At 38.2% G+C, this 17,701-nt stretch overlaps 1 protein-coding gene across 1 annotated transcript in view; it reads right to left on the reverse strand.

Moving 5' to 3' along the window:
* mapk8ip2 (mitogen-activated protein kinase 8 interacting protein 2) overlaps window positions 1-17,254 on the reverse strand; it is a 30,355-nt gene extending 13,101 nt beyond the window's left edge. The window contains 2 exon segments of the mRNA XM_032584335.1: window positions 4,871-4,976; window positions 16,748-17,254. Coding sequence (XP_032440226.1) covers window positions 4,871-4,976; window positions 16,748-16,812 — 171 coding nt within the window. The 5' untranslated portion in view covers window positions 16,813-17,254.
* Between the last annotated feature and the right edge of the window lie 447 nt (window positions 17,255-17,701).

The raw sequence follows: 17,701 nt of genomic DNA on the forward strand, positions 1-17,701 counted from the left end.
ATACCACACAAAATAGTACATCAAACTGAAGAGGAAGAAGAAGAAAATTATACATGAGATTAATTTTATATTTGAATAGAAATGTGAAAATATGGCAGGTAGGTATGTGTTACAACTATTTAAACCATTTCATAACACTCAGTCTGAGGTAATGTCTTCCATGAATGGCTCCACCTGCCTTCCGTCAGCAACAGGTTCTCTGCATCCCCACAACTTGATGCTGCCACTACCAAGTTTTGCTGTGGGCATGGTGTGTTCAGGGGTAAGATGCATTGCAATGTAAGACTTATACCCAACATAACATTCACCACACAGGACAAAATGACAAACCTTTTTCTTATCTGATCAGAGCATCTTTTGCCACATGCTCGCTGTGCTCCCTTCATCACACACAGAGTGTTTTGATTCAACAATGGCTTTCTTCAGGCTGCTTCACTTTATAGGTCTGATTTGTGACAATCACCTCCTGGTGGCAATATATTAGTGCCACACAATTCCTATTTTCTGAGAACAGATTGAAAAGTGCTCTCTGAGATGTCCAAAACTTGGTACATTGTTTTCTAACTCCACTTTAAACTGTTTTTTACAATGGTGGTGTTTTTTTACTTGTATTCCCTAACAAATACTTGAGGCCTTCAAAGAACAGCTATCTTGATCCTGAGAATAAATCACATGCAGTTGGACTTAATTAGTTGACTTCTGAGGTTTATTGGTTGTACTATATTTTATTTAAATGAGAAAGGTAAAAAAAAATCTGCATGAACATTTTAGATTTTTAATTCTAACAAACATTATGTAATTTCCTACCCCAACAAAGTTAAATTCTTTGTGTTGGTCCATTGTAGAAAATCTAAAAAAGAATGCATTGATGTTTGTGGTTGTAACATGACAAAATGTAAAAAAGAAAAGCTAGAGGAATACTCACACTATTGAAAGGCACTATATATTCAGATTTTTAGTGTTCTTAGTCTTGAAATTACTTAAATAGTAAAGATCAGAGAACAGCAGGTGGCTTTATTACTTTGCTTGGTTTATTTTGTAAGCTTTCATAATCTTACTTACCAAATACACAAAGGGGAAGAATTATGTGATCCAATCTCACCCAGATATATTTTATGTCACAGGATGGGGTTAAGAGTGAAGTGCTATATCTTCCTCCCACAATTTGTAAACATATTAGGTTACCCAGAAATTCCAAATTAGCTGCAGGAGGCTGGAAGAAAAAAAAAAATCACCATAACTTGCGGTGACTCTAAATTTGAATCTGTTGGATTGCTGCATCTGTAAATGTCAGCATTTCAAATTAAGAGTTGCAGCACAGCTAGGACACATACACCGCTGTTCTGTCACATGCTAAATTATGCATACGCTTCTACCATTCAGTCTGAGCTCTGGAGGGATGGAGATGGCTATTTGAGAGGCCACAAGGCATGGAGCAGCAGGGGTTTTGTGGTTGTGAGTATGTGTGCATGTGAGACCTTGTGAAAAGATTAAAAAGCATGAAAGAGAAAGAGGAAACTCTGTTGCTGTGGTGGTCTCTCTGTTTGACATGGTGAAACACTGCTTACAGGGATGAAAGGTTGAGGAAAACATACAGTCAAAGCTACACTTTAGAGAATTTAGCAAAGGGCACCCTGGACCAAAACCTTAACAACAAAGTTAGAATACCATTCCATTAAAACAAATTGCACTGTTTTAGGAGCGCTTTCAGCCAAATACAACAGAAAAAAAACACCTTCTGTTTTGATCACATGCACATATACGCGTGCCTCTGTCATAATAGCAATCTTCTGAGTTATACAGATTAAGACCTGGACCCCACAACTAATTAGGATTAATCAAAACTCTGGATTGGGGCGCAAAGGTAATCTCACTATTTAGCTTTGCCGCTCTTCCTCAACATCAAAGGCATGAAGCCCAGTGTGATCAAATCATACTGACAAGAAACCCACAAGCCTCTGTCTTCCACAGCAGAGTGATGATCAGTGGGGATAAAATGCTGCTGCTGCTGGGGATGATGAGCTGACAAACTGTCATGCACCTTACTGATGCAAGCAAAATCAAATAGCATGTGATTCACCCTGTCTATGTAATTTCTAGTCTCGGCTTTCTCTTCTTGTTATTTGGACTTACACACGCATATATGAATGCTCAGAGGGCGTCTGAGTGTGTGTCCTATTCATCCCATGTCAGCAAGAATCCCTCCTCTTGGCAATGATGTAACCTAACAAGGACTGACGCCGTGTCTGAACTACGCTTTCACGTTTGCGAAGTGAGCAGTCAAGCTGTCTGATGATGCAGACAGGAGTTTAAATCCATGTGGAGAACGTCGATGGGGGAGTGGACCATGTATGACATCACAAGATGAAAGTTTTTTTCTTAAATAATCTTTCCTCCTGTAGAGGGATTCTACATAGCTCAGTTTTAAGTGAGCTTTCCAAATGTGTTTTGTTACAGGATTAAAGGGGACGGAAGCAAAATATCTGCTGCAACACTTTGGCAGGAGCTTAAGCCTAAGACTCAATCCCTGAGCTGTATCCCCATTCCCAGTCAAGAAAAAGAGGAATAGGAGGAGAAAGAAGAAGAATGGAAGCTTTAAAAGAAGAGTGAAAAAAGGTGGCAGAGAAGGAGCAGGGAGTGTAAGCTCTGTCTCTAGGCAACGCTCTGTGAGGGGAGGAAGGAAAACACACTTGGGAGGGAGGGAAAGAAGGAGGTTGTCTCTGCATAGCAGCAAACTGCACTGGGTCATCCAGCCTCTGCTGCAGCCGTGGCTCAACGCCACCAGGATAAAACATTAACATCCTACAGGATGGACAGACAGAAGCAAACAGAACAGTTGAAACCAGATGACTTAATTACTTATAAGAAAGATGACCAGACTTGTAGGAACAAACAGATCATGACTCAACCATTAAATCAAGCTTTATTGCATGGTTCTTTATGTATTGACAGTCGAGGATGAAAATTCATTTAGATGTGGATTTGGTGGGTGACAAAATTTCCTTTAATTAGGTCAAGAATGATGCGCAAAGTGGTCAAACACCTCAGCCAAAGAAGATAGCTGCATAAACTTTAACCAAAGCTATTTAAATTTTGTTGCTTAAGTTAATTTTCATAAAATTTTAATTTAAATTCTGGATTATTGTCCAAATGACAAGTTAGTGGACTAAAAGTCACCAACACTTACTTTCCTATTTGCAATTGTTGTGCAACCAACACCAGGTAGAGTAGGTATCCTACGTTATAGCTACGTTATAGCTAATCATTTTAAATTTCAGTGAAATTGACAGTTTCCTTTAGTATTTGTTTGGTTTCTTTTTGTGTGCCTACTTAAATTTAGCTTCTCTTACCATATTTGTGCACACAATTTTCAGTAAAACTGGTTTTTTATGCAGGTCTGCTATAAAATAAATTTTTTAGTTATAATTGTTCCCAACTACCTTCTGGTAACATGGAAAATTACTAAGATAAAAAGAAAGTTCCTGATTGTCCACAGCTTGTTCAAAACTCTAAAACAAGACCACAAACTTGAAAAAAACCCCCCCGTATACTTCAAAACCTGTTTTAATGTAACCTCATTATTTGCAAGCCATTCTCTGAAGTCAGCTCCTGGTTTTATTGTTAGGACATTGATTGGTTAAGCCCCTGAATACAATTCTGATTTGATAAAACCTTACATATCAACATCCTTGCAAATTTATTACATCTGCAAAATTAACTCAGCCTCACATTATAGGGAGAGCAAATCAAACATAATTTGATTATTTTCTTTTAATATTGTCTACTATTTCTAAGATGCTGAATTATTTTGCAGTTAGTAACTGTTAGGCTTTCGCAATTAAAGAGCAGTCAAAACTCTCCTGGAAGTTGTGGACCTACAAATTATTGTTTTTTCCATCTACAGTATAAGAGTTCGTTGATAGTTGCAAAAAGTCTTGTGTTCAATATTTAGGAGGTTTAAATCGGCTGGTTTAGACAACATTTTAAAACAACACACTTGGATCTCATTGAGCTACTAAAATTAATCCACCTTGAAGTCAAGTGCAAGGTGAGAAGAAGCTGGGGGTCCCTGCTTGGCTCCGGGCTTCGGAAAAAGGCCAGACCGTCAGCTGAAAAAGGGTGCGACGTTTGGATAGGAGGGAGACTCCCTGATGGTCCTACTTGGAAAAGGTTCAACAGGCTCAGGAGCTCTGGGCCATTTGAACAGGGAACTGGTTTGGGTTGCCTTGCTGTGCAGCGAGGTTAGCTCCAGCTCCAGATCCCTGGTTTCAATCAGTCAAACTTTGACTGTGGATGTCTTTAATTTAATTTTAGTTTATAGACAGCTTATACCTGTACCCATAAAATTAGGGGAAAAAATCAATTAGCGTAAATACAAGTCAAGCATTAGCAGACACGCATGTCAGGATGAAACCTGCGTTCACCGCAGCAACGTTGCCAAAATCTAATTTATCTCCGACTTCTTGGCTTAGTGGGTAAACTACAAGAAGTCTTTTCTTGAATTAAACTGAAGTAAAGTGAATTTTGAGAGTCAAAGAAAGTTACTTACCACATTTTATTTAGAGATTGCATTGTTAAACAATGTTCTTCAATCCCTTATAGCCACTTCAGCAACAGTTTATCCTTAATGGGTACTTTGCCAATTATCTGTCTAATGTAACTGAGTAATTATAGTTTTATTTAAGATTTGTGAGTCACTGCTCTTGTTCTTGGAGTCAAAAACTTACTCATGTAGAAGTGTTTTTTTTTTGGTTTGTTTTTGTTTTTATTTTTTATTATTTTGCTTTGATGAAGGCCAAATATAAATACACACACAGAGACATTTCATAAAATGTGTAAAATATTAGAAAACCATAAAACAGAGTATCACCTTTTCATAAGGATCAGAATCATAGTTGAGTCCAATCCCACAGTCATCTGTGATTTCGGAGAGATCTTCATCATCAAACTCCTCTAGGCTGATGTCATGGGAAGGCCTAGAAACACACAAGGGGAGACAATATTTAAGAAACATTTGTGAAAAATGTTTCTGATTACAGCTAAATGGTTCTTTCTTTTAAGAAGAGTGTTCTGTTTGATTTGTCCCCTCCACACTCAATCCATGTTTCAGGTGAAACCTGCTCTCACTTATTGTCACATATTCTAAATTTACACAGCACCCCCAATACACGCTCACATACAATAACTGTGCACTACATGATAGATCAATAGCAGTTTATTTCTTATTATTAACCTTTATTTAATCATTAAAACACCATTGAGATAAAAAAAAAAAACTCCTGGCCAAGACCGGCAGCAGCACACAGAGTTTGTAACTGAGTACTAGTGAATTCTGCACATCTATTGGGTAAGAAATTGTTAGAAGTTCTATGTTAAAGTTTCTAAACTTTCTTTTATAAAACCATCGCTCCACAGCAGGGGAGTGACTACATCCCTGTAATGAGCCAAAGGAAGTTTGGTTGTGTAGGCTTTATTTCATCTATGCTTCATTACGTCCAGCAGCCTCCCCAAGTCTGCAGCAGCTGCCTTGCAATGAATTGAAGGAAATGCTGCAATGCAGCTTTTCTGCAAAGCAGAAGATTCTTTACATATTACCTACAGGTGCAAGATTAGATCTCCCTGTCAGATTGGTTTCCATGTCCGCACGACGTAACAGCGCTCAAAGAGGAAATGAAGATACACTGATTCATGTGAAGGTGAAACATTAAATTGAAAAAACAGGGGCAAAATAAAGATACTGATGGCAATCTACATTATTCCATTTCATTTAATTTTGTTCAGGATGAATTAGGGAGACAGTCCAGGCTATGCTGCAGTTAATACAACATGCACTCACTGAGGAAACCAGAAGAGAGAATTGGGTGTTGAGTCACTGAATTACATCTCATGTATCAGAAGGAACAAAATTGCTAAAAGAGAAAAAAAATCAAAGTGCATCCTCTTCTGGTGGAAATGGGCATAGATTAGATAATGAGTCTTTAAAGGCGTTGAAAAGTTACTGTTTCAAAGCCATATTAGTTAGTAATCAGAACTGTTGCTCCTAAAAGTCATTTGAATGAAAAAGTGAAAAAGAGTGTTGAGAGTTTTCTCCCACCTGTAGCTGCACAGTGTTGGTCAGCTTATTAAATGAGACTACTAAGCTTTTATCTCTATCATAGACTCTATCAGAGAGAGAAAAATGCACTGAAAAAAGGGAAATAATTTCTTTTTTAATTTAAATAAAATTGTAAGAACTTTTAACATCTTACATCAAACTTACATTTGCTATGTTTTTTGTTTTTTTTTTACTCCGGTCACATTCAGTGCTGGCCAGTGGCTGATGCACCAGTCAATCACCTACTGATCAAAATGGCAATCTTATCATGATCTGCTGTGACCGGTAATAAATGCAGAAAAAAATCAGATTTTTTTTCCCAGTTTATTACCTGGAAGAATAAATTTTTGAATAAGGTGTTTTGACGTTTCCATATCACAAACACATTAAAAACGTCATGTCTTTAATGCAGTTGGGATATGAGGCAAGTCAAAATACACTCCCTGTCACAAAATCTAAAGAATATATTTTATTTAAAGAACTATAGATGAATTGATTACTTTTACTTGTTTAATTAAAACAGATTTTTCTGTATATGCTATAGTCCTCACAAACATCATTTGAATCCACAACTACAATGTGTTCCAAGTTATTATGCAAATTGGATTTAAGTATCATAAAGATTACATTTTTTGTTGTGCCATTACATTTATAGATGGTATTGTGTCAGGGCTCTTTGAATCACTTTAATTAATTTCAGAGAGCTGGGTTGATTAGTTTGTCTGGTGAGCTCAATTAAAGGAAATCTACTTAAGAAGGATGTTCCACATTATTAAGCAGGCCACAGGTTTCAAACAATATGGGAAAGAGAAAGAATCTCTGCTGACTAAAATCATCAGGTAGTGTAGTGCCGTATGGCATGGTATGAACACATTAGATATTTAACGAAAACTGAAGCGTTATCGTACTGTGAAGAGATTTGTGGCTGATTCAGAACAAAGATGGGTTTGTACAGATAAAGGCATAATGAGGAAGGTTTCTGTTAGACAAATTCATCGGATTAAGAGAGCAGCTGTTAAAATGCTCTTACAAAGCAGCAAACAGTTATTTGAAGCTGCTGGTGCCTCTGGAACCTCAAGGTGGAGGATCCTCCAGAGGCTTGTGGTGCATAAACCTACTATTCGGCCCCTAACCAGTGTTTACAAGCAGAACCGGTCGCAGTGGGCCCAGTCGTACATGAAGATTCATTTTCAAACAGACTTGTTCACTGATGACTGCTGTGCAACCCTGAATGGTCCAGATGGACGCAGTAGTGGATTGGTGGTGGATGGCCACCACATCCCAACATGACTGTGACGTCAGCAAGGAGGTGGTGGAGTCATGCTTTGGGCTGAAATCATGGGGAGAGAATCATTGGTCGGCCTCTTCAGAGTCCCTGAAGGTATGAAAATGACCTCAGCAAAGTATATGGACTTTCTGACTGATCACTTTCTTTCATGGTTCAAAAAGAAGAGCCGTACCTTCAGTAGCAAAATCATCCTCATGCATGACAATGCACCATCTCATGCTGCAAGGAATACCACTGTGTCATTGACTGCTATGGGCATAAAAGGGGAGAAACTCATGGTGTGGTCACCATCCTCCTCTGACCTCTGACCTCAACCCTATTGAGAACCTTTGGAGTTTCCTCAAGCAGAAGATCTGAGGGTGGAATCCAGTTCATATCAAAACAGCAGCTCTGTGAATATATTTTGACATCCTGCAAAGAAATTCAAGCAGAAACTTTCCACAAACTCACAAGTTCAATGGATGCAAGAATTGTGCAGGTGATATCAAAGAAGGGGTCCTATGTTAACATGTAACTCGGTCTGTTAAGATGTTTTTGATTGAAATAGCTTTTGATTTCAGTACATGTGCCTCACTGAATTACCGTTTAAAGGTCTTTATAAGCCATAAAATGTTTAGAAAATCTGCTGTCCATAATAATTTGGAAAAGTGCATTTTGAGTTTTTTATTTTTGAAAAAAAACACTCTTCTCATGGGGAGCTTTGTTCAGTAAATTTGATTTATACTGTAATAGTTCATGGCTTGAAAATTATACTGATTATACTCATTTGCATTGACCATTTAAGAAAATCTGAGAAAATATAACTTGCATAATAATTTGGAACACGGTGTAAACAGTTGTGACCTAGAAACACACAGGGCGAGACAATATTTAAGAAACATTTGTGAAAAATGTTTCTGATTACAGCTAAATGGTTCTTTCTTTTAAGAAGAGCTTTCTGTTTGATTTGTGCCCTCCACACTCAACCCATGTTTCAGGGTTTAGTGAAACCCTGAAACTCAACCCAAAGTATAGAAACGAGACACAAAGATATGAAGAGTCCACAAATATGCAGTGAAACACTCGATCAGCAGAGTTCTACAGTGAGCGGCCAGAGATCCACCTTCCCACAGCACATCTCTTTGATGCAAAGTTCAGAACAAATCAGCATATAGGTGAATTTTGCACAAATGTTGGAGTTACATTCAACAGAAAATTCTGCAAATGGGCGGAGCCAACTGTAGTCAGATTCTTATCCGAGGATTACAAACACAATAAAATTCAGCTGATCTTTTAATAGCAATTTGAGTCATCTACCAAAGGAAGACCAGGTGATGCATTGAGTCGTTGACTTTGCAGTGATCCTGAGCAGAGTCATGTTCTTACAAGTAGAAACCTGATGGTGATATTGAAGAACATTCAAAACGACAGTATACTCTGTTGAGACCTACCAGAGCAATTTATCTATATTGTCCTGAGCAATATGATAAATTCAATGGTTGCCAAAATTTAGATCCAACGTTATCTGTAGCAATGTATTATTTTCCTCATAAGACAGGATGGTACTGCACTGCAAGAACATAGAGCCGTGTAACAAAGTGTGAGTGGCGCAGAGAAGTTGCAATTAAAGCAGGCGTAAAATTTGGTGGAGCAAATCTTCAAACTGACTGTGGTTCATTAGTGTCGCCAGCAATGCAGAAAAGTTGTCAAAACGCATGAATTGTTTTCACTATATTTCATGAAAGCAGGGTGTTGCTAAACACTCTTCAGGAAAGGTATGTTTATAATGGTTTTGAAAACCATAGTCATCTTTCAGATTCATAGACAGAATCATATTTGGGAAACAATCAACCTTTTAACATTGACAACTGTTTTCATATCATTTCTCTCTTATGCTCTCTCTCTCTTTTCCTATCTTCTCTAATTTCTACCTCCTCCTTGTTTACAGGCACCATTTTGTTTTCTGTTTGTATTGTCACAGCAAAGTGTGGCCTCATTTTCCTTATATGGCAAAATCTTAGAAATCTATGTCAGTAAATTTTGCAGACACAGAGCAATAACCAGACCAAAAGTTTCCCCTAAAATCCTGTCCAAAGAGATGTGGGAACTAGAGTATTTATCAGGAATGGTGCAGTTCTAGTGCAGTGTTGACATTAGAGTAGGCAGCTTTACCCAGCAGTAAGTTTTAATTTAATTTGCCCCTAATGTCTTTGTCTTTTTCTCCTTTTAAAGTGAAGCACAAAATCTCCATCTGGCTGAAATAAGTCAGGCTGCATTAACACAACAGTTTAGAAGCAGATATGATTCACTGTCACTATTTACATTTTCATTATCTGCATCCTTTTCAACTACATTATATAACGCTCAGAGCCTCACAGGCTCCTTATTATAAAATATTGATGCATTTATCATTTACTTACAAATTCATGAAAACAATATTTTTTAAGACAATGCATCTACAATGATTTGAGAGTGCAAAAAAAACACACTAAACCATTTAGGGCTCACAGCATTTAGGCTTAAATGTATAATCTTTAGCCATGAAAAGTGATATTTTACAGCTGCAGCTGATGTATTGATGGCTCAGCAGGACCATCAGTTTGACTCGCTTCACAGGGCGCCTTCACATAAATATTTATGTTTTTCCCTTTTCTTCTTGTCAGTTAACGCATCACAGCAAAGTGCTACGGTGGCCAGGATGTCTCGGAGTGGAGTTATACAGTAACCTCTTCAAGTACTGACACCCCTCTGGAAGATGTGTACTAAAGGCTTAGAATAAATAGTCTTAGGGGAGAGTAGAAACCCCAACATGCTCCTCTTTGCTGACGGTCTCTAACAAGGCGCTTAGGTTATTGTTTGACATCCACTGCCTTCCTCCTCACTGAGTAGTGGCAAAATAAACTCTATTTAAACTCTTGTGACATAGTTCCATTCGCTTAATTTATTTAATTATACATCTGACTGGATGTGGAAAATGTTTGTGAGTAGGTCTTTAATTTGTATCCATTTCCCACCTTCATAAAGATCGGAGAGACAAGAATTGCACACTATTGTGAAGAGCAGCTAGAGAAATTGTATTTTGCCACCTTATGTATATAATCCAGGGAAAACCATCAAGTAAAAATCACATATTATTTTAGACGAATTGTAAGAGTTTCAAATAATTGGTACACTGGTGATTTTGCATAAAAAAAACTGTAAAGGCTATCAAGATAAAGGTTGTGAAGGTTTCTAACTTGATATGGCAAGTAAAAGATGCATTTATCTAAAAAAAATCAAAAAACCTACTTGTTTTTTATATTTGTAAAACCAAGATCTACATGCTTATTTAAATATATATAAAAAAGTGCCAAGATAACATAAACTCAAATCAGCTGGATGGTGTTTTCTTTAAACAAGCCTGTTCAGTAATGTGTATCAAGTTTTAATATTTCAATATCTTGCCAAAAAAGGACAAATTTCAATAGAACTATTTTTATTACGTTTTTTGTTTGTTTATTTGATGAATCTAATAGTTCCTAGAATGAAAGTGGAGCTTCCCAACATTAAATCTGACAAGTCAGAGTATTACAAAAAAATAAAATAAAATTGAATCTCTCAGGGAAAAAAAAGCCCAGCAACCAGTCAGTTTCTCAGTGCAGTTCTGGAAGCATTAGAAGAGCGATCAATAATGGCTAATGCTAGCTGCAGCAATCATCAGTCTTACAATCCTCACTCTTCACACTTATAATTTCCACACCCTTTATCCCAGTAAAGAATTATAATGAATAACTACCAATGAAACATCACATACAGCATAGATGATTGACAAAAATATATGAAGAATAGCAACATATCTGATAACAGTATCAAAGTAAAAACAAACAGAGACTACAGTCTTTGTTTTAATTAAGCTCCCCTTCAACCACAAGACCCTCTTCACTATGACATCATCTTTAAAGGCCACAGATATTCGATGTGGTTACCTCTGAGTCATTAACAAGATCATTTTCCCTGACTTTTAAGCGACTGTCTGTTTCTGGTAAGGACACGCGTACACACACACCCCAGCACGCGCACGCACAGCACACACACACATCACTGTTGAATGAGTCATAGCTTCATCCTGACAAAGAGCTCTCAGTTGTCTGTGTTTGAGCCAAATGTGAAAATCACAACATGTTGAGCTAAAGATGATGATGATGATGCACACATTTCCAGGATACAGATGATACCGTGTGGATTTATCTGGATTTGGATTAAAGGAATCATGAAATGTGATGTAAACGCTGCAGTTACAAGGGATCCACTCATGTCGTCATCCACAAGTAAAATAAATTATGGACAAATTAACGGTCCTTATTGAACTGTTCTTTGACAGGGGAAATAAAGAGACAGGGAGAGAAATGGGAAACACAAAAACACTTAAAATGGGATGCAGAGTCAGTGGAGGGTTGGCACTGGAGCGCATTAGGCTAAAATGAATCTGTATTTGAGTTAAGCTTCTTACTCCATAGTAACCATACCCACCAGTATTCCCAACCCCCTTCTCAGCTTCCGCCAGCTGCCTTCAAAGAGTTGGAAAGCAAAAGTAGAGCATCAGTTAATAAACATGAGGTTCACACTGAACGGGGCTAGAGTAAAAGAAATCAGGACGCAGTTTGTGGAAATACTACACATTTCCCAGTACTGCTCCACCATCATTTGTTGAGACTCAGAACAACCTGTGAGTTTTAAGTTTAAAATTACTGGATGGCTGATATTTAAGAATGATGTAAAGTTTACTAAATACACTGCAGAATTAATATGACTTGAAATTATGACTCAGATAAAAAAAACAAAAAACTTTGTGACATTTTGATGGTTACTGGAGTCATGCAGCTGCATTTCCTTGCAGTAGTATACTATCAAAACAATGACAGAAAAATATTTTAAATCACAAAACTTCCCAAACGTGAAATGTGAATTGCAGTTTTTCTCCTTTCAAAACTGTAAAAGAAGCAAAGGGCGGACAGGGGAAATGAGCAGCACCTTATGCAGTTTTGAAGGCTGTTTTTGAACCTCACTCAATCGGATCTGATTGAAATATAGAACTGGCTATCTAAATTAACATCTCACAAAAACAAGGATAACTAGTTCTCAATGCTGCTTCAACTAATCTACCCAAACCAGCAACACACCTTTTTCCTTATGGTAAGGCATGGAACTGGCCCCTAGGATTGGTGTCATGCTAAGGCCTTTATTAAAGAACAGCAGGGGACATTTTAAAACAAACAATAAAAGCAATTTTCTGTACAAACATGTCTACAAAATAAAGAGTTACCGCAACTGAGAGCACTACAAACTCCTTTTTGCTGTGAGCAGAAAGTATACATTTTCTCATCAGCACAGGGTGGGGCCTCTTTCTTATACATAATTTCAAAAAAAAAAAATTGATAAATGACCTGAACTCATCTATTAAGGTTTAAACTTCTAACACACAAAGTGGTTTCCCTCAGTGCAGAAGAAATTACAGTTTGTCATAAATTTCTGATGCTCAGAAAAAAGATGGCCCCTTTAAAGGATTATGTTGCCAACTGGGAACAGAGTCAGGGTTATGTAAGGCAGATTACCACACCACCAACACCTCTGATGAAAACAGGAAAACAAACACTGAAATAAAATTTTACAGATTGAGAATCCAACTGGCTGAATAAATACATATGAAAAGGCCTGGGCCAGTTTGAGATTCTCATGAAATTATGACCTTGGGCTCAGATACAACAGTTTCATTTTTCTTATTTTGATTTTGCTACATCGACTTGCCAATTGCAGTTTTACAACAGCATTGCCTTAGAGTGATGGGTGACAGCTGGGCTGCACAATATTAGAAAATTATCTAATGGCAATGTCCTTGCTAAATATTGCAATGACAATATCAGCTGTGATAAATTCCTAGTTTCCTCGTGTTTCCTTTTCTCTTTGTGAGCTGCAGCAAGTTGAGCGCTATCATCTGTCAGGTGTGAGCGTCTACAGAGGTAACACACGATTCATCCAGGAGAATATCTTATTGGCATGCAAAATGTGACATTTGAAATGTATATATGCATGTCAAAACATCACTGCAATATTAATATAGTATATGCACTGATATTGATATATCTGCAAGATCGTGCAAATAAAGGTGCCAGTTCTTTAGTTACCACTCCAAGACTGTGCATTTTTCACAACATGGAATATATCCAAATAGTTAAACTTGTCTTTGTTGTAAGCACATATAACAACTTTCTTTCAGCCAGCTGACAAGCAGTGCAAGACAAAAGGTGGTGGAAGGGGATTGGTAGACAGCGAGCAAAACCTTTCTCTGGCAATCTCAGCAAAAGCACTTTAAACCTTAGAAATAATAAGGTTTAAAATGTCTTTAAACCTTAATGAAGGTGTAGCAGTAGCAGTTTTGATTTTGTAACTTTTTAAAACCTTGCCATATGGGTTGAGTATTAAATGAGAAAACCTTTACATTTATCTGGATTCTGCCACATGCAGAATGCACAGGTTGAAAGTATACAATAACTTTTTGATACAGTAGCTATGTGATACACTTCTTGCTCTGGCTTTCTGCCAAAGCTGCAAATCTAAAATATTGATCCCAACAATTTGATTTGAACTTTAAGGTCAGCGGGTGACATGTGAGAAAAAAGTCAGTCACATTGATTTTACATGATCCATCTTTGAGACTGAGCTAATCCCACATGAGTACATGGCCTGGATTGAATACCCAGCAGGAATGGCTGGCTAATGTGATTGCTGTAGACCCATGGGCCATGTGGGAGCAGGGATGGTCAATGAGATCCTGAAGGCAGTTTATGTATCAGTGACTTTCCTATCCTGACAAATACGTGCAATCATACTCTTTCCCCTAATTTACTATTACGTGCAGCACTTTCTGCAGTCAAGTCTCTGCAACCCATATTGCAGTATATGAACAGTGAAAATGTTCTAAATTAGAGATACGGCACACCACCCAGGGTGCCATCCTATCAGTTGCCAGCATAAGAACTCATTCTTGTCTCAATGATTAAGCCATACAAGTCTAAGTACACACCTCAAGTGCAATGAAGCTGAGAATGGCTCTTTCATACATCACTGGAGACTAATATATCAGTCAAAATTTCTTATTTAGCTCTATATTTAAGGGCAATTTCACCTTTTTAAAGGAATTATGGACTGTCTTTCATTGTTTCTAATCCAAAGCAATCATGACCTGGATTGTTCACATTGATTTGAAATTTATTAAAGTGTACACTTTGAGATTTATAAAACAAAATGTTTATTCCACACTGTTTCAGTGTGGAATAAACCTTAACTTCAAATGCATTCTTATTTTTACTATGGTTAAATTTTCAAAATTTTGAAAAGATCTACACTTGATTAGCCTGGTAAAAACCAACCCCTTGTTCCAAGCTATTTGCTTCGTACAGAGGGTCTGGGATCTCGGCTATTGAGAAACTATTTTTCTTGGAGGCGTGGACGTTTTAAATGTTACCCAATCGCTGACGTTAGTCCGTGACGTTTGTAATGCGGTAACTCGACGCTATGAAGCTGGCTGGAAATTGCCTGCACCGTAAACAACCATCCTCTACTGCGAAGAGAGAAGTGCCAGTACAAATGAGGTGGCTGTTAATGTTGAATCAACATTTGGAAGCGTGGTCAAAAAGGACTGAATGGCTACGTTCACTTCCTCCACTGCTGTAGCTAAAACAGACTACAATTCTAAAACAGAAAATCAATGTGATCATTCACAACTTCTCCTGTTCGCTGATTGTCCTGGAAGAAATTCTACCGTGGGAATCCAAGTAAATAGGAGAAAGTCCAGACTGTCTGTGAAGCAAGATTTTGATCAAGCGGAATTGCACAGGAAGGCAATGGCTAAGCTAACACTTGACCTATAAAAATAATTTCCATTGTTACACAAATTTCATGAGAAGATACCCAACTTTATGAGCAACATAGTATTTAAGAATGCAAAAACAGAGGTACTGTAAATTGTTAAACTTGATTTTGTTCAAGCTTTTGCTAACTCTCAAATAAGTCCTGTAAACATTTGAGTGTATTGTGAAGTTAAAAAGTTGACTTTAATAGAATGCATAATTTCACGTAGATATAAGAAACTCTTAGTTTAAACAAGCTGAAGGCCTCTTGAGGTCAAAAATTTTAAAATTGTGTGAAGTTAATTTGAAGTAATGTGAAACGGTATTATGTGACAGTGTGGATCAGCCAGCTTGCCACAATTCATTCTGACACCAGCAGCAGGAGATGGAGAAGGTGAAGAAAGTTTTCATTTTCTGAAACATCGTTTTAATTTGTAACTAAAATCAGTTCTAAAATGTTCAAGGTGAAAAAGTAGACCTCAAAGCTTCATCTGTGTAGTCATTCAGGACGGACCCTACTTTGACATGTGCTCTGGCCTTTTCAGAGCAGTGCAGCTTCCAGGCCCACCGCCTATTTTTGTCATTTACATAGTAAAAGCAACATTTTAAAAGGTTTCTGACACAATGCGTTTCCATATTGTTTTTAAGTATAAAGAGAAAAGAGAATAAATTACATTTTACAGCATAGTTTTGTTTGTTGGTCTGTGTCTGTTTATTTTATTTTTGTATTATGGCCATTATGAACTTTTCAGATCAAGACAGACTTAGAAATGTAAACTAGTTAAAGCCTAACTAAATTGTACTGCTCAGAAATTTGTTTCGGTTGTGTGGGGAATAAAAGAAAGAAAATCTGATATGGACGACCTCACCCATGCTCCCATTCATCCGATCAACAACATGGACAGCGTAGATCTGTGTCTTTTCAACATAAACCAAACGCTTTAGTTGTTTCATTGAAACTGCTGCAAGTTACAGATCTCATCCTACTCCCTGTTGTGCTGAGGCAAGATCAAATAAAACCTTGCAGAATGCATTTAAAACAGCATCATCATCAGAGTGACTTCCGTACATCATTGTTCAGCATCATGCCCTTGCTAGGGTTGGACTCAACAGGGCGTGGGCCTCACACAGAGGATGCGCAAACGGGTGACTGTCGCGACAGTTTAGAATCTAACATTTGCAATAGGTTTTGTTTTGTGCTTTGTGTTACACTTTAGGTTTTATAATAAAACGTGTCAATGAAGTAAATATTGGAAAGTATTCATGAAGTCATTCAGTGCTGCTAGGGAAGCAGCATCAGGGGGCTGAAACACTAGCAGGCCTATACACAGCAGGTTATTCCAAATATCTATAACCGATCCAAAAATGCGTGTTTTGCTACAGTCATTTGCATAAAAGTGACATTCTTGTACACTGTCTTGTGTTTCGTTATTTTTTCCCCCTCCTTTTATCACCCTGTCACATCATCGCTCCACTGTCACTCCCGGTGAAAGCTCTTACCTGCAGCCAGGCGGAGAGAGGGAATGGAAAGTGGATAGAGAAAACATCTCAGCCCTGTCCGCCATCTTCTACTACAAATGACTCAGAGAGACTGCAGAAAATCACGGAGCGCAGCGGCAGTCCATGAACAATCACAGGGCAGAGGAGGGACGCAGAAAACCTGGACGACGGGGTCTTTCTCCGCGGCCCCGCAAATGCCCGCCTGCCCGCAAGCCTTCACAATCAGACAAGCCTGCTCAGCACCATCAAATCTGCAGTGAAGCATCCACGCACAATTGGGACCAGAGAGGAGCCAAAAAAACAAAAAGTGGGTCCTAAGAGGTACCGTGCAACGCCGCGGATTTTCCCGTGTTTCCCCGAAATGTCCACGGGAGGCAGGAAGCGCGCAGCTGGTTTGACCGCAGTCCTCGATTTGCTCGCCAAATGTCTGCTGCCGTGATGCTGCCTGTGACACCCAGCAGCAGCAAGGGGGGCAGCAGTGCGGAGACAAGCAGAGGCGGAGGGAGGGAAGAGGAGGAGGAGGAGGTGCGGAGGAGCAGAGACAATTTAACGTCAGTTTCGCTGCTGCGTGAGCAGGGCGTCCCAGAAGGAGGGTAGGCTTTGAGCCCAAACTGTGCTACAGAAAACAATCTAAGCTGAGATTTTTTTTCTTTTTCTTCTTCTTCTTCTTTTTTAGCATGACGAACGTTGAAAGTGACATTTCCTGATTAAGAAAGACTATTAGGTCTAGAGACGGTGGTGTTAAGCACAACAGATTTTTTTTTTTGAGTACTCAAGGACAGCATCTTTCACATGCTTGTTAACCACCAGCATAATATGGTAGCACACTGCAAAAACTAAATACCGCATCTTGCAATGGTAACAACTCTCCAACTTTTCCACAGTTTGACTCTCAAGATATTTTAGGTGCCAGAAAAAGACAAGTGGTGCATAATTTTTATTCATTTATTTTAC

This window comes from Xiphophorus hellerii, chromosome 2, assembly GCF_003331165.1.
Source record: "Xiphophorus hellerii strain 12219 chromosome 2, Xiphophorus_hellerii-4.1, whole genome shotgun sequence".
In the NCBI taxonomy this organism is placed as follows: Eukaryota; Metazoa; Chordata; class Actinopteri; order Cyprinodontiformes; family Poeciliidae; genus Xiphophorus; species Xiphophorus hellerii.